Source organism: Macaca thibetana, chromosome 7, assembly GCF_024542745.1.
Source record: "Macaca thibetana thibetana isolate TM-01 chromosome 7, ASM2454274v1, whole genome shotgun sequence".
Taxonomy (NCBI): domain Eukaryota; kingdom Metazoa; phylum Chordata; class Mammalia; order Primates; family Cercopithecidae; genus Macaca; species Macaca thibetana.
Window position 1 is genome coordinate 57,256,293 of NC_065584.1, and position 19,726 is coordinate 57,276,018.

The 19,726-nt window shown below is 43.2% G+C and overlaps 1 protein-coding gene across 3 annotated transcripts in view; it reads left to right on the forward strand.

Annotated features, from left to right (window-relative positions):
* Positions 1–19,726, forward strand: part of CDKL1 (cyclin dependent kinase like 1) — a 66,410-nt gene that overhangs the window by 17,734 nt on the left and 28,950 nt on the right. For all 3 annotated transcript variants that reach the window (XM_050796930.1, XM_050796931.1, XM_050796929.1), the window contains one exon: positions 19,320–19,441. In XM_050796930.1, coding sequence (XP_050652887.1) covers positions 19,320–19,441 — 122 coding nt within the window. The remainder of the gene's footprint in view (positions 1–19,319; positions 19,442–19,726) is intronic.

The window sequence follows — 19,726 nt, forward strand, 5'->3', positions numbered from 1 at the left end:
AATGCAAGTCAGGTGACACATGAGCCAGCTGCCCTTCTGTCTCACCTATAGGAACTCCATGATGAGATCCCATCTGTGCATTATTAGCACAGACTTCTGTGAAATAAGGTGTTCTGGCTGTGCTTCCCATTATGGTAATTTTATGTACCTTGCCACTGTTAGCACCTGGTCTCTGCCACTCTGGAATCTTACCACTTTCATCAGAACCAGAAAGCCTAGTTCTGTGGTAGCATCTCCAGCCTACTGAGGACAAGCCCGTCTACCCCACCCACAGAGGACAGCCGACGATGAGCTCTTGAAGATGCCACCGGGCTCCTTTCTGCTCCTTTCTGCTTTAGTGGAGAGAGTATCCTCTGGGCCTTCCAAGGAAACATAATCAGGCAGTGGGTCCTGCAGTCCCACATCACACATCGTTTCTAACATTTCCACCTCCTTGAGTCCCCAGGGCCCTTCCTCAATACTCTGCCAAGGCAGTTCCAGCATGTCTCCCTTATCTACTAAAAGCCCAACTTCAAAGAGCTATGCCAGCAGCACATTTAAGACTGTCTTCTGTGCGCTGTGACTCACACCTGTAATCCCAGCACTTTTAGAGACTGAGGCAGGCAGATCACTTGAGGTCAGGAGTTTGTTACCAGCCTGGCCAATATGGCGAAACCCTGTCTCTACCAAAAATACAAAAATTAGCTGGATGTGATGGCGTGCACCTGTAGTCCCAGCTACTGGGGAGGCTGAGATGACAGAACCTCTTGAACCCAGGAGGCGGAGGTTGCAGTGAGCCGAGATCACACCACTGCACTCCAGCCTGGGTGACAGAGTAAGACCTTGTCTCAAAAAAACAAAAAACAAAAAACAAAAGATTTTCTTGACAGGCACAGTGTCTCACAGTATCTCACATCTGTAAACCCAACAATTTGGGATGCCGAGGTGGCAGAATTGCATGAGGCCAGGAGTTTGAGACCAACTGGGCAAGATGATGAGACCCTGTCTCTACAAAAAAAAATTTTTTTTAATTATCCAGTCACGGCGATGTATGCCTGTGGTCCCAGCCACTGGGGAGGCTGAGGCAGGAGGATCACTTGAGCCTAGGAGTTCAAGGCTGCAGGGAGCTATGATCATGCCACTGCGCTCCAGCCTGGATGACAGAGTATGACCCTGTCTCTATAAAAAATAAAAGTAAAATTTAAAAAAGAACTGTCTGCAGGTATCCTTGTCAAGAATTAAGTCCCAAGTTATGGGACGGTGTAGTGCTCCCGTATCAATGAATTTCCCCTTCTCCAGCCTTACATTTTACTACTGTCATGGCCCAGCCCCTTCGTGACTGCTGCTGGTACCTATGAGGTAGGTCTTGTCATTCTTGAGTGCAGTTATTTCCTCGCAGAGCAAGAACCTTATTCCCCTACACAGACACTGCTACAACGTCATCCTATTACAGGTCCGTGGGCCCTAGAAGGAGGTGGGGTAGAATCTAAGGAGGACAGGCATCCCCCCACCAGCCCAAGGAGGCACCTGCATCATCTGAGGGATTTTTAGTGTCTGCAGGTAAAGGAAGCAGCTCACCTACAGCAATGCAACTGAGTCGCTTTTCCTAGCCCTGAAGGTTCAGGGAAATTTGAGAATTTCAGATTCTCAGGCTCTTTCTTGTAGATGTCCCTATCCTAGATCTCAGGATTCTTCTCTTTTCTCACCATAGCCCTGACTTAGACATGAGAGACCTGTTGAGGTTGGGTATTATCCCCTTTGTAGCTGTGCTGCTCTTTAAGTCCTGAGATTGGTTTTTTGGCACAGTCTGTCCTTTCTGTAGGAGATAAATGTCTGAATACTGCCAGCAAGGCCTTCTGACTCCCACAGTTGACTGTTGGTGGCTAACCTGACCCTGTCATTTTCTCTTTTTTCAATGATTTAAAGGTGTTAACAAGAGCCAGCTTATTCAATACTCCCCATAATGACCATTGCCACATACCACTCATGTGCCACTGCAGTGCCTAAGCAAACCTACACCCCATTCAAAACCAGCCCTGACAAAAGACTTAGTGACTGTGTTGCTACAGCTCCCCAGGCTTCTTCCCACCCCACTTACCACCAGCAGTGGGGTCCTTGTTGTCATCTATCCCATGATTGATTCAGTTCCAGAATTCCATTCTGAAGGTCTGCTAACTAAGGCCACTTCTGATACCAACCGTCTTAACCCGTGCACCTCCGAGAAAGTAAAATCTTAGACAGGAACTGTGTATTCGGAGTTTATTTTGGGAAGTGATACCAGAGAGCAGGAGTAGGAGACAGGAGAGAAAACAAGGAAGGAGGAAAGCCAGTGTAACCGGGAACGGGGACTCATCCTGCCAGGCCGCATTAAGGAGCCCAAGGAACGGAAGAGAGGACATTGAAGCACCCTGTTCCCCATTGGTCCAAGGCTCCGTAGTGGAGTGTTAACTCCCGCAAGTACAGAATCCCAGCAGCATCCCACACCTCAGCATCACACAAGGCCTGGGCAGAAAGCAAAAACCAAGGGCAGCTGGGATGAGGCTCTGTCAGGCTACAGGCACACAAAGCTGGCTGCTGCAGCAGTTTCAGCAAATCTTCAATTAAAAGATGGACTGAGAATGGGAAACAAGAAACAAGAGGCGACTAAAACACTGACCCCCTTGCTGTTCTAGAAACACTCCAGGCGGAATCCCACATAAAACCCTTTGGAATGATTGTTCCTACTGCTTGGAACGTTTTCCCAAACATCCTTACGACCTTTACCTTCTTCAGATCTTTTTTAATTTATCACCTTGTCAGTGAGGGCTTCCCTCATTTAAATTTCACCGCTCCACCACGCTATGCCCCTACCCACCTTGTTTCTTTCCATAAGACTGATCAACACCTAGGTGCTTGAATATAAGCTCACGAGAGCAGGGATTTTTGTCAGTCTTGTTAAGTAGATAATCCCAGATCTTACAGTAATGTCCAGCAGAGCAGAGGGCTCAGTATACTGTTCTTAACAATAATATATGACAAGTGAAGATACAAAAATGGAAAGATTTTAAAATATTTTTTCATATACTTCCGATTTTCATGTATTTTAAATAAAATTTATTTTCATATGTTTTTAATAAAATTACTCAGTAGCTTGCCTTCTTCACTCAACACCAATACATCATGGTCATCAGTCAATAGATAGGCCTCTCTTAATTGCACTCTTTTAATACCTGCATAATATTTATTATTTCCTGGTCTGAATATAGCACAGTGTATTTAGCCGTCCTCCTCTGTTACAGGATGTTCATGTTGTTTCATAGTTTTTGCCTCCACAAGCAGTGCTGGAATCCTGGTATGGACATTTTTATACAGTGATGCTTTTATTTATAGACAGTATATTCTCAGAAGTGGAGTGTTAGTAAGAGGACATGTCTGTGTGTGTTTTCAATAAATTTTATTTTTAGAATGGTTTTAGAATTACAGAAAAACTAGAAGATAGTACAGAGTTCCCATATACCCTGCTCTCAGTTTTACCTATTAGTAACATCTTATATTAGCACAGTGTACTTACTATAATTAATGAACCAATGCTGATGCATTATCATTGACTGAAGTCCATCCATACTTTATTCACATTTCTTTAATTTTTTGTGGAATTTCCTGTTTCTGTCCCAGAATCCCTTCTAGGAAACTACAGTACATTTAGTAATCGTGTGTCTGCAGGCTCCTCTTGGCTGTGACAGTTTCTTGGACTTTACATGTTCTGATAACTCTGGCAGTTTTCAGGAGTACTGCTCACATATTTTGTAGAATGTGCCTCTATTGGAATTTGTCTGTTGTTTTTTTCATGATTAGACCAGGGTTATGGGCTAGAAGACCATGTCCCATCCCATCAAGTGTACATACTATCAACATGATTTACCGCTATTTTTTTTTCTTTGTTTTTTTGAGACGGAGTCTTGCTCTGTCGCCCAGACTGGAGTGCAGTGGCATGGCATGATCTTGGCTCACTACAACCTCCGCCTCCCGTGTTCAAGCGATTCTCCTGCCTCAGCCTCCCAAGTAGCTGGGATTACAGGCGCCTGCCACCATGCCCGGCTAATGTTTGTATTTTTAGTAGAGATGTGGTTTCACCATGTTGGCCAGGCTGGTCTCAAACACCTGACCTCGTGATCTGCCCGCCTCAGTGACTTACTGCTATTGATGTTGACCTTGATCACCTGGCTGAGGTAGTACTGTCAGGTTTCTCCACTGTAAAGTGACTTTTCTTCTACCATTCTATTCTACACTGTTTGGAAGGAAGTCACTATGTGCAGCCCACTCCTAACAGAGGGAGAAGTTAGGCTCCCATCCTTGAAGGTGGAGTGTCAACATAAATTATTCGGAATTCTCCAACATAGGAGATGTATCTATTCTCTTCCATTTACTTATCTTTTTGTTTATTTGTTTATTCATTCATCCAATCAATCATTTGTTTATAGTAGTATGGATTTGTGGATATTGCATCCTTTTGATATATCTCCATCAGTGTAGCGTTTGCTTTGGTTTGGGTTTTAGCACTTTATTATTTTCTGGCACTACAAGATGCTCCATGTTCATCTTGTATATTTCCTGCCCAAGTTCTAGAATTGGGTATTTCTTTTTTAAAATTTTTTTAAAATTTTACTCTAAGTTCCAGGATACATGTGCAGAATGTGTGGGTTTGTTCCATAGGTGCACATGTGCCACAGTGGTTTGCTGTACCTGTCAACCCATCATCTAGGTTTTAAGCCCTGCATGCATTAGGTATTTGTCCTAATGCTCTCCCTCCCTTGTCCCCCAACCCCCAACAGGCCCCAGTGTGTGATGTTCCCCTCCCTGTGTCCATGTGTTCTCATTGTTCAAGTTGAGTATTTCTCCATGGATCCCTGGTTCCTTTTATTAGAGAACAGTATCAAAAAACAACATCTAATCACTTGATATACATATTGCTACTGGGGTGTGGTTTGTTCTAGGCCCTTTCAGCTGACAGAGCAAGGTAAGATATGTGTGTATACCAACCTGTGTACATACACATATCTAGAGTTATTTCTATATGTAATCATCTGTATCTTTATTAAGCTAAACAAGAGTTCATACTGATGTCTTCAACTATAATCTGTGGACAGATGAGATGGGTTTAGCTCATGAATCTCATGGGTTATTCTAGCCTCATCTCCTTGCTTATCTGGAAACTCGTATCAGCTTTTCCTCTACCCTCTTTGGTGAGGTTGTTTCATACATTTGTAATATAGTTAGATTCTTTTTGTCACAGTCTTCATTCTATCCTAGGATTCCCCAACCTTCTAAATGATTTTTTAACACTTTGCATACCTTAAGGTTCACACATTGTGTTGTAAAGTTCTATGGATTTTGCCCAATGCATAATGTCACATATTCACCATTACAGCATCATACAGAATAGTTTCACTGCCCTAATAAATCCTGTGTGTTTCACCTATTCAACCCTCCCCACATCCTCTGAACCCCTGGCACCTCTTATTCTCTTTACTGTCTGTGTAGTTTTACCTTTCCAGAATGTCATAGAATTGGAATAGTACAATATGTAGCCTTTTCAGACTGGCTTCTCTCACTTAACAATATGCATTTAAACTTTATACATGTCTTTTATGGCTTGCTAGCTTATTTTATCGCTGAATGATATTTCATTATATGAATGTAGCACAATTTTTTCATCCTTTTAGGAAGACAACTTGGTTGTTTCTAGGTTTTGGTGATTATGAATAAAGCTGTTAAAAACATTTGCATGTAGGTTTTCATATGGACATAGTTTTCAACCATTTGGGTAAATACCTAGGAGTGTGATTACTGGCTCGTATGGTATGGCTATGTTTAGCTTTGTAAGAAACTGCCAAACTGTTTCGAAAGTGGCTGTCTGATTTAGCACAACCACCAGCAGTGAATGAGAGTCCCTGTTGCTCAGTATCCTCACCAGCATTTGGTATTATCAGCTTTTTTGGGGATTTTAGCCATTCTAATAGGTGTGTAATGGTATCTCATTGTGGTTGTAATTTGGAATTTCCTAATGACGAAAGATGTTGATCATCTTTTCATATGATTAAAATTTCCCACTTGTATTATATCTTCTTCAATGAGGTATCTGCTCAGATCTTTTGCTCATTTTTTTGGTGTATTTGGTTTTCATATAATAAATATTGCTGGTACCTTTCCCAAAAAGTTATAGCAGTTTGCACTCTAATTGGCCATGTGTGAGGACACCCCTTTCCCTATGCCCTTGTCAGCACTGGATGCTGCCAATCTTACGTGTTTGCCTGCTGGTTGGGAAATAAGTGGCATCCGCTGTTTCTCTAATTTGACTTTCTCTTACAACCAGTGAGACTGAGCATCTTTTCATATGTCCCTTTATCATTTATATTTCCTCTTCTTTGTATTACCTATTACTATTTTGCCCATTTTCCCACTGAGTTGTCTTTTCCTTTCTTTCTTTCTTTCTTTCTTTCTTTCTTTCTTTCTTTCTTTCTTTCTTTCTTTCCTTTTCTTTTCTTTTCTTTTCTTTTTTTTTTAGATGGGGTCTTGCTCTGTCGCCCAGGCTGGAGTGCAGTGGTGCGATCCTGGCTCACTGCAAGCTCTGCCTCCTGGGTTCACGCCATTCTCCTGCCTCAGCCTCCCGAATAGCTGGGACTACAGGTGCCCACCACCACGCCCAGCTAATTTTTTGTATTTTTTAGTAGAGATGGGGTTTCACTGTCTCGTTAGCCAGGATGGTCTCGATCTCCTGACCTCATGATCTGCCCACCTCGGCCTCCCGAAGTGCTAGGATTACAGGCATGAGCCACCATGCCTGGCTGTCTTTTTCTTAACAATACATAAATAAGACTTCTTTGTAATATTAGGAATATAACCCTTTGTTGTAACTTTAATGAATATTTCCCAGACAATTATTTGTCTTTTGGCATTGTTTATAGTGTTTTTTTTAAACATAGTGAATTAATATTATTAAAATGTCCATACTACCCAAAGCAATCTACAGTTTCAATACAATCTTGATCAAAATTCCAATGTTATTTTCCATTGAAATAGAAAAAACAATGCTAATATTCATACGTAACCACAAAATGTCCCATATAGCTAAAGCTATCATGAGAAAAATGAACAAAGCTGGAGCCATCACACTACCTGATTTCAAACTATTTTATAAAAATATAGTAATTAGAACAGTATGGTACTGGCCAAAAAAAAAAAAAAAGTAGACACATTGACCAGTGGAACAGAATGGAGAGCCCAGAAATGAACCCACACCTGAATGCTCAATTGATCTTTGACAGAAGCATCAAGAATACACAATGGGAAAAGCATAGTTTCTTCAATAAATGATGTTGGGAAAACTGGATGTCCACATGCAGAACAATGAAAATGGACCATTGTCTCACACCATATACAAAAATCAACCCAATTGATTAAAGACTTAAACTGTAAAACTTCCAGAAGAAAACATAGGGGGAAAATTACACAACATTGGTCTGGGCAGTGATTTTTTTAAATTTGACCCCAAAAGCATAGGCAACAAAAGCAAAAATGGACAATTGGGATTACATGAAACTAAAAAGTTTCTGCACAGTAAAGAAAACAACACTGTGAAGAGACAACCTATGGATTAGGAGAAACTATTTGCAAGCCCTACTCCTGATAAGGGGTTATATGTATCCAAAATATATAATGAACTCGGGCTGGGTGTGGTGGCTCACGCCCGTAATCCCGGCGCTTTGGGAGGCTGAGGCAGGCAGATCACCTGAGGTCAGGAGTTTGAGACTAGCCTGGCCAACATGGCAAAACTCTGTCTCTACTAAAAATAGATAAATTAGCCAGGTGTGGTGGCACACACCTGTAATCCCAAATATTCAGGAGGCTGAGGCACAAGAACTGTTTGAACCCAGCCAGGAGGCAAGGGTTGCAGTGAGCCGAGATCTCTCCACTGCACTCCAGCCTGAGCAACAGAGTGAGATTCCATCTCAAAAAAAACAAAACAAAACCAAAATACCCAAAACATATAATATACTCAAACAGCTCAAAAACTAGATGTTCCCCTCCCTTGGTCTCCCTCATGTGCTCAGTGGTGCCCAAAGTCCAGAGGGGTCTGAGGCTACAGGGGGCTGGCGTGTCAGCATGTCCCTCAGCATGCTCACACCTGACCGGGTCATGACAGTCCCTGGGCTTGGCCATAACTTTGCTCTGAAATTGGAGTGGGCACCAGGAGTGGGGAGAGGTCAGGGAGTCGGATCAGTCATGGCACTTCTGAGCCTGCAGGGGCAGGGGTGCCTCCCAGACCCCAAGTGTGCAGAGATGCCCAGGTCTGCTGTCATGGCTGGGTGGCTGCAGCTGCGCCTGGGAGGGTGGGGCTCCTGCTCCTCCAACCTGAGGCTCCCATCTGTTCCCAGCTCCTGCCAGCTCCAGGGAGCACACAGCCATGGCTGCGTCTCCCCCACTGCAGCCGACATCATGGCAGCAGCTGCTGCAGATGGGCCACTGGTGCCATCACTGTCTCTAAAAGAGGGGGGGAAAATGAGCCTGGGATCTGAGTGGACATTTCTCAAAAGAGGACATACAAATGGCCAACAGAGATATATGGAAAGAGATATATGGAAAAATGCTCAACATTTCTAATCATTAGGGAAATGCAACTGTAAATCACAATGATATATCATCACACACCTGTCAGAATGGCTGTGATAAAAAAGATGTAAGGTAAGTGTTGGTGAGGATGTGGATAAAAGGAAACCTTTAAAGTTGTTGATGGGAATGTAAATTATGGAAAACTGTATGGAGATTCCTCACAAAACTAAAAATAGAATTACCATATGGTCCAGCAATCCCACTTCTGAGTATTTACCCAAAAGATTGAAATTTGAAATGTCTGCACTCCCATGTTCATTGCCACACTGTTAACAATAGTCAAGTCATAAAATTAACCTAAGTGGCCATCAGTGGATGCATATATAAAATGTAGTATATATACACAATAGAGTACTATTCAGCCTTTAAAAAGGAGAAAATTCTGACATTTGTGACAATATGGATGAAATTGGGGAACATTATGCTGTTAAGTGAAGCAAGCCAGGCACAGAAAGATAAATGCGCATGTTCTCACTTATATGTGGAAATCTGAAACAAGTGAACTCATTGATATAGTTTGGATATTTGTCTCCACCTAAATCTCATGTTGAATTATAATCCCCAGTGCTGGGGATGGGGCCCAGTGGAAGGTGTTTAGGTCATGGGAGCAGATCCCTCATTACTTGGTGTTGTCTTTGTGACAGTGAGTTCTTGTGAGATCTGGTCATTTAAATAGGTGTGCCTCACCACCAATTCCCTCTCTCTCCCTTGTTCTTGGTTTTGCCATGTGACATGCCTGCCCCCGTTTCACCTTCTGCCATGATTGTAAGCTTCCTGAGGACTCCCTAGAAGCTAAGCAGATGCCAGCCCCATGCTTCCTGTAAAGCCTGCAGAACCATAAGCTAATTAAACCTCTTTCCCTATAAATTACCCAGTCTCAGGTATTTATAGCAATGTGAGAACAGCCTAATACATTCTTAGAAGCAGAGAGTAGAATGGTGGTTACAGAGGCTGGGGAGGAGGAGAATGGAGAGATGATGGTCGAAGGGTACAAAATCTTAGACAAGAGGAGTAAGTTTCATTTCCAAGATCTGTTGCACAACATGGTGAACATAGTTGTTAATTATGTATTGTACACTTCAAAATTGCTGAGAGAGGCCGAGTGCAGGGGCTCACGCCTATAATCCTAGCACTGTGGGAAGCTGAGGCAGGTGGCTCACCTGAGGTCAGGAGCTTGAGGTCAACCTGGCCAACATAGTGAAAGTCCATCTCTACTAAAAATGCAAAAACTAGTCAGGCGTAGTGACAGGCACCTGTAATCCCAACTTCTTGGGAGGCTGAGGCAGGAAAATCATTTGAACCCAGGAGGCAGAGGTTGGAGTGAGCCAAGGTCATGCCACTGCACTCCAGCCTGGGTGACAGAGCAAGACTCTGTCTCAAAGAAAAAAAAAATTGCTAAAAGACTAGATTTCAAATGTTCTTACCACAAAAAAAAATGGTAAGTATTTGAAGTGATGGATATATGTTAATTAGCTAGGTTTAATTATTCCACATTATAGTCATAAATCCTAACATTAATTTGAACCCCATAAACATATGTAATTAGCCAGGCATGGTGGCTCACGCCTGTAATCCCAGCACTTTGGGAGGCTGGGGTGGGCGGATCACTTGAGGTCAGGAGTTTGAGACTAGCCTGGCCAACATGGTGAAACCCTGTCTCTACAAAAAATACAGAAATTAGTTGGGGGTGGTGGCTGGTGCCTGTAATCCCAGCTACTCAGGAGGCTGAGGCAGGAGAATTCCTTGAACCCAGGAGGCTGAGGTTGCAGTGAGCCGAGATCATGCCACTGCACGCCAGCCTGGGCAACAGAGCAACTATATGTGTGTGTGTGTGTGTGTGTGTGTGTGTGTGTATTATATATAATTATAAATTGTATATTTACAATAAGTTTACGATTTACAATAAAGTTTTAAAAGAACAACAAAAAATTAAATATGCCTCTATTGCTTGTACATTTTTCCACTTTTGATAGAAATTGGACATATTAAATATTTCACTTTTAACTCGTTTTATTTCACTTTTAATATTCATCACAATAAATATCACAAATATTTCACTTTTAACTCTAGTATAAGAAAGTCAATAAGGCAAAAGTGATGATAAAGAGCAACTCTCACTTGGCTTCATGATCAGGGAGCAATAGGGAGTGGTGGGGACTGCGGTGAACTAAAGCATACAAGCCTTGTCTAAAGTGAACAGCCGCTCTCAGTCCTAACTCATTAGTGCCACAGAGTCTACAGGCCTAGACCTGCTTATCTCCAGCATTTGCAACAGACTCCTGGTAACTAGGATTTTAAAGTAACATTTCCTGGTTAAGAATAGTGGCCGAGTGCAGTGGCTCACACCTATAATCTCAGCACTTTGGGAGGCCAAGGTGGGCAGATAACTTGAGGTCAAGAGTTTGGGACCAGCCTGGCCAACATGGTGAAACCCTGTCTCTACTACAAAAATTACCCGGGCATGGTGGTGCACATCTGTAATCCCAGCTGCTTGGGAGGCTGAGGCATGAGCATTGCTTGAGCCCGGGAGGTGGAGGTTGTAGTGAGCCGAGATTGTGCCACTGCACTCCAGCCTGGGTGACAGAGTGAGACTCCATCTAAAAAATAAAAAAATAAAAAAAATGTTGGCAACTAGCACAAAACTCTTCAAAATCTTGTGGGCTAAACAGGCCAAGCAATTAACCTTAGAAGATGGAGGGTCTGAACTTATCAGAACAGATGGGTGTCCAGTGAAGACACAGGGCTGATGATAGAGACAGCTGCCCAAGTAGGATATGTATGTAGCATTCTCAGCTCTGCAGGGAAACCAGGTAGGGCTCTGGCTAAATTCAACCTCAGAAAAATGAAGTCTTTTTTTTTAGTGTCACAGAAAATACTTGACTTGGCAACATAATGTGGAACATCAGTATTTGAAACACAAGAGAGAAGGCTGGGTACAGTGGCTTACACCCACAATCCCAGCACTTTGGGAGGCTAGGGTGAGAGGATCGCTTGAGCCCAGGAGTTTGAGGTCAGCCTGGGCAACATAGTGAGACACTGTCTCAAAAAAAATTAAAAACAAAAAAACAAAAAAACTAGCTTGTTATGATGATGTGCACCTGTAGTCCCAGCTCCTCAGGAGGCTGAGGGAAGAGGATCACTTGATACTGGAGTTTGAGGCTTCAGGGAGCCATGATCACGCCACTGCACTCCAGCCTGGGTAATGGAGAAAGACCCTGTCTCAGAAAATAATAAATAGACTGGGCGCAGTGGCTGACACCTGTAATCCCAGCATTTTGGGAGGACGAGATGGGCAGTTGGCTTGAGCCCAGGATTTTGAGATCAGCCAGGGCAACATAGCAAAACCCTGTCACTACACAAAATTTTAAAAACTAGCTGGGCATGGTTGTACTCATCTGTAGTCCCAGCTACTTGGGAGGCTGAGGCAGGAGGATCCCTTGAGCCTGGGAGTTGGAGGCTGCCATGAGCTGTGATTGCATTCCCACCTGGGTGACAGAGTGAGACCCTGTTTCAAAAAAGTAATAATAATTTAAAAATTTTTAAAAAACACAAAGAGAAAATAAAAGGAAGACTAAAATAAAATAGCAGCAGCAAAAGTGGAAACTTTTGTCCATGAGAAAGTAAATCTGAGTCCGAGAAAGCCCGTGCTTCTAGATAGAGCATAGCTGAAGTGATACTGGCCTGGTAAGGAGCACCAAGAGCTTCAAGATTAGCCCAGCACAGACACCCCGGACCTGAGGCTTTGGCTTCACAGACTTGAACATAGGAAGGAATTGCCATTAAATGAGCCCCAAACATCTTTGTGGTATATATGGTAATGTAATCTGTTCTGTCTATTAAGTTTACTTGTATGTACTGTGAACAGGTTGGGTAAGCCTGTAAACAGTTTGTCCATTGTGTTGCTTGGTTCTTCTCATCTAATTCCTTTGTATGTCCCTAAAGAACTCCATTCAGCATTGAAGCAGAAATATCCAAACCCTTGTGAATGCAAACATTCACAATGCTGGGGCTATGATGGACACCTCCAGCTATTCGCTGCAGACTGGTTTGAGGATCGGAGGTGTCCCTTTGAGTTCTACCCCTGAGGTCAGTGGGGTCAATAGAGAGAGAGAAGTAAGGAAGTTTGAGATGTTAAGTCCACATAATCTGGCTTCTGGTCTCACCACTGCACTGATACTGTTTCCAATAAGGTCACTCGACCCCAACCCAGGGAAGCCCACCAGGTACCTCTCAGCCCTCTGTATCCATCTGAACTTTCAGCAGCTTCTGTCAACACTGACCACTTCCTCCTCCCATGATGCCCCCATAGAGCCTGCTCTGCTGTCTTCTCTCTTATCTTAAGGGGCCTTCTTCCCTTTCCCCTTTTGTGTTTCCTCCTCATCAACCATACATCTAGGTGGGAGGGTTCTTTAGACGGCTTTCTCATCTCACTCTCGCTCCTCCGGGGCAATCTCCTCCCTCTGCCTATGGCTTCGCTTACACACATGCGGACTCCCTGGCTTTTATCTTCGCTCAGACTCTGGCTGACATAACAACTCCACTTTGGTGTCTCAGATCCCCACCAATTCAATGAGACAAAGCTAGTGACTTCTTTCCCCCAGTCTCACTCCCCCTCTCTGGGATGGCATCACTATCTACCCCAGTGTGTAAACCTTTGTGTCATTTTTGACACTTCCTTCTCCCCTGTCCCTCACCTCCAGCCGATCACCACATCCTGATTATTCTGATAACAAAATACATCTCAAGACAAAGGTTCTCACCAACTCCCCTGCCTCTGCTCTGCTCCAAGTCACCACAATCTCAGCTATCAACAGCCACTTCATCCATTTCGCCTCCTCCAAGCCATTCTATATCCTGCTGCCGTAGGGAGCTTTTAAGAGCCCCATGGTATCATATCATGTCTTGCTGAAATTCCTTCTAGTGGCTTCACGTCACACTAGGATAGAGTGTGAATTGCTTGGCAGGGCCTGCAAGGCCCTGTAGGATCTGTCTTCTGACACTCTGGCTGGCCTTGATTCCACGAGCTTCACCCACCAGCCACACTGTCTTTCAGTTGCTGAAGTGACCCAAGTTCTCTCCTGGCTCAGGGCCAGTCACTGCCTGGAAAGCTGCCATCCGTGCCTTTACCACCACCCCTGCCCTTGGTCTGGTCAGACCTTTACCCTCTAGACTCAGCTCAAGGTCACTTCCTCAGGGCCAGTTTCTCTGAGACAGCCTAATTTCATAGATTATTTATGGCATGTCTTTGCTTAATGCCTGAGTCCTCTGTCTCATTCACCAATGCCTGATGCAGAATAGGTGCTTATATTAGTCAGGGTTCTCTAGAGGGACAGAACTAATAGGATAAATGTATATATGAAGGGGAGCTTATTAGAAGAATTGGCTCACACGATCACAAGATGAAGTCCCACAACGGGCCGTCTGCAAGCTGAGGAGCGGGGAAGCCAGTCCGAGTCCCAAAACCTCAAAAGTAGGGAAGCCATCAGTGTAGCCTTCTGTCTGTGGCCAAAGACCGGAGAGCCCATGGCAAACCACTGTATAAGTCCAAGAGTCCAAAAGCTGAAGAACTTGGAGTCTAGTGTTCGAGGGCAGGAAGCATCCAGCACGGTAGAAGGATAAAGGCCAGAGACTCAGCAAGTCAAGTCCTTCCAGCTTCTGCCTGCATTATTCTAGCTGTGCTGGCAGCTGATTAGATGGTGCCCACCCAGATTGAGGGTGGGTCTGTCTCTCCTAGTCCTCTGACTCAAATGTTAATCTCCTTTGGCAACACCCTCACAGACACACCCAGAAACAGTACTTTGCATCCTTCAATCCAATCAAGTTGGCACTCAATGTTAACCATCACAGTGCTCTAGGGATATTTGTTGAATGTATGAACACAGCCAGACGGACGGGTACTGGCTTCATAAGGGTGCTATGCCAGACCTCATATCTGCTGCTCTGGAGTATTTTCAGGTCGCCTGGAATCCTGGCAACCCAGTGGAAGTTAATAATTTATTTAAAAATATTTATAATTTAATATGTATAACCCCTAGTTAGGATTTAGTATTAATGATCATTTTTCTATATTAAAATTATTCTAAAAACAGGTTGAGAGATAAGTTATCAGCTGTTTGCAATTATTTGAAGATAATCTCATGGAGGAAGATGAGAGAGACAAGTTACACCTTCCTGTGTTGCCAGAGGCACTGTAATCCCTCAAAGGAAGCAATTTGGCAATATGTATCACAAGCCTTAAATTGTCTATATGCTCCTTAAAGCTGCCTATAATATGGTAAAACTACTTTCTCCTGGCCAAGGGGTAAATATGCACAATCCTTTTGGAAAGCAATTTGACTGTATCTAGTTAGAGCCATAAAGCTATATTTCTGGGGCTCTAGATGGTGTCCAGTTAACTTCAGGTCATTTTCAGTTAATGAGTCATTAACTTAATGGCCACTTCCTCAAAGAGATTTTCCCTGAACCACACCTCACCCTCAAACCAGGTACTCTTTACCTCATTTTTATAACATTTATCATATCTGTAATGACTTCTCCAACATCTGTCTCCTTTCCTAGGTTCTAAGCCCCAGGCGGGTAGGGGCAGTACCTGCTTTATTTGTCTTTATGTCCTTAGGGCTAACACAGTGCCATATGCACCTTAAGATCTATAAATAATTGTTGAATAAAATGAATAGAGAAAAATAATTCTAAATAAAAATAAATTTAACCCAAAGGTAACAATATCAATAATTAATGTTTATAGAGAGGTTAATATTTACCTGACCCTGTTGTATGTGCCTGTGTGAAATGGGCACTACAGCCCTTGCACTTTCTCTTACAGATGGAAAACTGAGGCCTAGGGAGCTTAACTAACTTGGTCCAAGTGAGGCAACCAGCTAATAAATTGTTTATCAAAACCTTATTTATGATAGCAAAAAATTGGAAAGAACCTACGTGTTATTTGAATATTTAATACATGCAGTTATCAGAAACTCAGTTTTCCTTCCTTTTTTAAATAGACAGATTTATTTCTTTTTTATTTTTTATTTTATTTTATTTTATTTTTTCGAGACAGAGTTTTGCTCTGTTGCCCAGGCTGGAGTACAGTGGCACAATCTGGGCTCACTGCAACCTCTGCCTCCTGGGTTCAAGTGATTCTCATGCCTCAGTCTCCTGAGTAGCTGGGATTACAGGTGTGTGCCGCCACAACCAGCTAATTTTTGTAGTTTTAGTAGAGACAGAGTTTCACCACGTTGCCCAGGCTGGTCTTGAACTTCTAAGCTCAGGCATCCACCTGCCTTGGCCCCCGAAGTGCTGGGATTACAGGTGTGAGTCACCACGCCTGGCTAAGAACTTTGGTTTTCAAAAGATGTATAGTAGCATAGCAAGATGGGTGCAATATAATAGTTACTGGTCCCATTCAGACAAATGGATATGGCTGTGACAGTGTCCTTTACTGGCACAGTGCTACTCCTTGCTTGGGTGCCAAGGTCATAGCTCTTGCAGTGCATACCAGCTGTGTCAGGGTGGGGCAGAGGAAGCTGAACAGAGAAAGTAACATCTGGAGGTAGGGAGTGCTTTAGAGACAGGAAACTGAACACGTCCTGAAATGAGAGGGAGTGTGAGCCTTCTAGGAAGTGAGAGAAATTCAGTGGGTCCAGAAGGAAGTTATAAGCGATGAGGCTGGAGAGGTAAGCAGAGGCCAAATGGAGAGGACCTTTGGGCCTTGTCCTGGGGCAGCAGTGTCCTGCTGTGATCACTGCAGGATTGGACGTGGCAAGTGGGAGGCACCAGCCTTTTCATCCAGAGAAGATCGAGGGATTTGTTTGGGTAGAATTGATGCATTTCTACTTTTGTTAGAAGAGCCGGCTGGAGACATGAGGACTAAATATGGAATGTGGAAAATGGAAAGAGAATTCTAAGATTCAAAGTCTTGGCCTCAATATCACATCCTGTCAAGGGAGCAAATAGTGTGAAAATGAAAGTAAAGCCTAAGGATGATTATTTTTCAGTCTGAAAGAAAACCTCTGCTTTCTGCGAATTCTGTCATAAAGTTAGCATTTAGCCCCTTTTAACGTGGTTGTTTGCTCTCTGTTTGAGACGTCTTAATCAATCCAGTTCAGAGGTTTAAGACAGTAATCAGTTATATTCTACTGTGTTTGCAGAATGTTAGTTCAGGCTAAGGGTTTTTCAGGTATGATAACAAATGTGGCATTTTATAACTTGGAGCGCCCTCAGTTCTAAGATCCAAAGGTGATTAATGGGCTGCTCTGTTTCAATGGTGGTGCTACCCCCTCCAAACTTCATGTTGAAACTTCACCCCCAGTGCAACTGTATTAAGAGGTGTGGCCATTGGGAGGCAGAGCCCTTATGAATGGGATTAGCACCCCTATAAAGAACTCAAGGTTGAGGGGGGTGCTCTCTTGCCCTTCTGCCTTCTGCCATGTGAGGACACAGCAACAAGGTGCCATTTTGGAAGCAGAGAGCAGCCCTCAGCAGACACCGATGCCAGCACCTGAAACTTGGATTTCCCAGCATGTGGAACTATAAGAAAAAACATTCTGTTCTTTATAAATTACCCAGTCTCAGGTATTTTGTTATAGCAGCACAAATGGACTAAGACATGGGCTTTAGAAATGTCTTGAATGTTTTATACTTGTTCATCAAGTGTAATATCTGAAGCAGGAATTTCACATCTTGAAAATACAGAGGGATTTTACAGAGAAAATGAGAAAAAAAAGAACTGTCTTCTTTAGTATCTCCTTGCGGGCTGCTTTTACTGTCACTGCCCACACAAATGTGCTACAGCATGCAGTTCAAGAACTTCCATTTTCCTCCTTATACCTTTTATTACTTATGGAGTGCCTGCTTGTCTGTGATTAATACCTCTGAATACACATTGAATCACCTGGGGAATGTAGGTGAAACAAAACAAAACAAAACATATGCCTGGCTCATTCCTGCAACCAAAGAATTGAAAGTAGAGTCTCAAAAACATATTTGTACATTCATGCTCACAGCAGCATTATTCACAATAGCTCAAAGGTGGAAGCAAGCCATGGCCATAGATCAAAAGATAGATGGATAAGCAAAATGTGGTATATTCATACAATGGGATATTATTCATGCTCAACCTTGCTACCACCTGGGTGAGCCTTGAGGACATAACGTTAAGTGAAATAAGCCAATCACACACACACACACACACACACACACACATACACACACTACTCTATCATTCCACCTGTAGGAGGTACCTTGTCAAAAATCAGAAAGTGGAGGCTGGGCATGGTGTCTCATGGCCGGGTGCGATGGCTCAAGTCTGTAATTCCAGCACTTTGGGAAGCTGAGGCAGGTGGGTCACCTGAGGTCAGGAGTTCGAGACCAGCCTGGCCAACATGGCGAAATCCTGTCTCTACTCAAAGTACAAAATTAGCTGGACGTGGTGGTGTGCACCTGTAGTCGCAGCTATTCAGGAAGCTGAGGCAAGAGAATCTCTTGAACCCGGGAGGCGGAGTTTGCAGTGAGCTGAGATCTTGCCACTGCACTCCAGCCTGGGCAATAGAGTGAGACTCCGTCTCAAAAAATATATATAATAAATAAAATTAAATAAATAAATAAATAAATAAAAAGGAAGTGGAATGGTGTTTGGCAGGCACTAGGGGGAGGAAGGAATGGGGAGTTAATGGGGGAAACTTAATGTGATAAAGCAGCACTTGACTGTAAAATTCTTATGGAAAATTATCTGGTGGCACTATCAAAGAATATTTGGAAAAAGAGGAGCAATCCACCAACTGTTAAACTGTACAACAGTAGGTAAAATGGACTGTAATTGTGATCTGATAGTGAATGGGCACTGCAGAAGGGACTCCATGATTGATACGTTTTCCTGTGATTTTTTTGGTCTTTCTTAGTGTAAGTCTCTCATTTTCATCTGCAGAAAAAAAGAGACCAGTGCCTAGTTGTAGTGTTTCTGATAGGATTATGTCCAGAAAGGGCCAGGAAGCTAGGTACAAGATTTATCTCTGCCAAAGCTCACATTCACTCCTGGGTTTTTTTTTTCCCCCCCTAGACACACATTTTCAGGCACATCTAATTGGAGAGTAAATAATGATGGAATGCCTGTTATGTACAGGGCCTGGCGCTGGAAGTACACCACCACAATTTTGATAAACAGAAGAACGTAGACCCTGATGCCGTCGTTCGTATATTCTATTGAATTTATCTATCGTAGCTATTGATACCAGAGGACATTAAACAATTAACCGAACAATAATTACTAAGGATTACATATTATTTATTAATTACTTAGTAATTCTGAAAGAGTCATACTTCAGGGGGGCTTTTAGACATACAAGGCACTGAACTAGTTTGAGGAGATTAATGGAGACCCTAGGAAGGGACATTTGATCTGAACCTTGAAAGCTGAGTTTGTATTACCATCTCCCATCTGTCTTCATTCTTTTTTATTTTCTAGCCTTCTTACACCTCTCTTTGCCCTCACCAACCACCTGGGTTATAATCATCTTTCACTTACAAGCTACTGAGATATAGCTTGTGAAGAGTGGTAAGATGATACTGTTGACAGCCTCCTTCAATCCAAGAATGAAACTCTTAAAGGACAAACAACTTACTTTTTATTGGATCAAGATTAGAGAAAGCTGTCTTTCACAAGTCAAATTTAGTACCTTGTTTTTTTGTGTTTTCAGCAACTCAAGCATCCCAACCTTGTCAACCTCCTGGAAGTCTTCAGGAGGAAACGGAGGCTTCACCTGGTGTTTGAATATTGTGACCACACAGTTCTCCATGAGTTGGACAGATACCAAAGAGGGTGAGTGATCCATCCCTTACAAACAAAACAGAGACACACTGGGATTTGTCAGTGAAAAGTGGCAATGATTCTTTTTAAGACTAGGTAAGGCCAGGGGCGGTGGCTCATGCCTGTAATCCCAGCACTTTGGGAGGCTGAGATCGGTGGATCATCTGAGGTCAGGAGCTCAAGACCAGACTGGCCAACATAGTGAAACCCCATCTCTACTAAAAACACAAAAATTAGCTGGGTGTGGTGGTGGGTGCCTGTAATCTCAGCTAGTCGGGAGGCTGAGGCATGAGAATC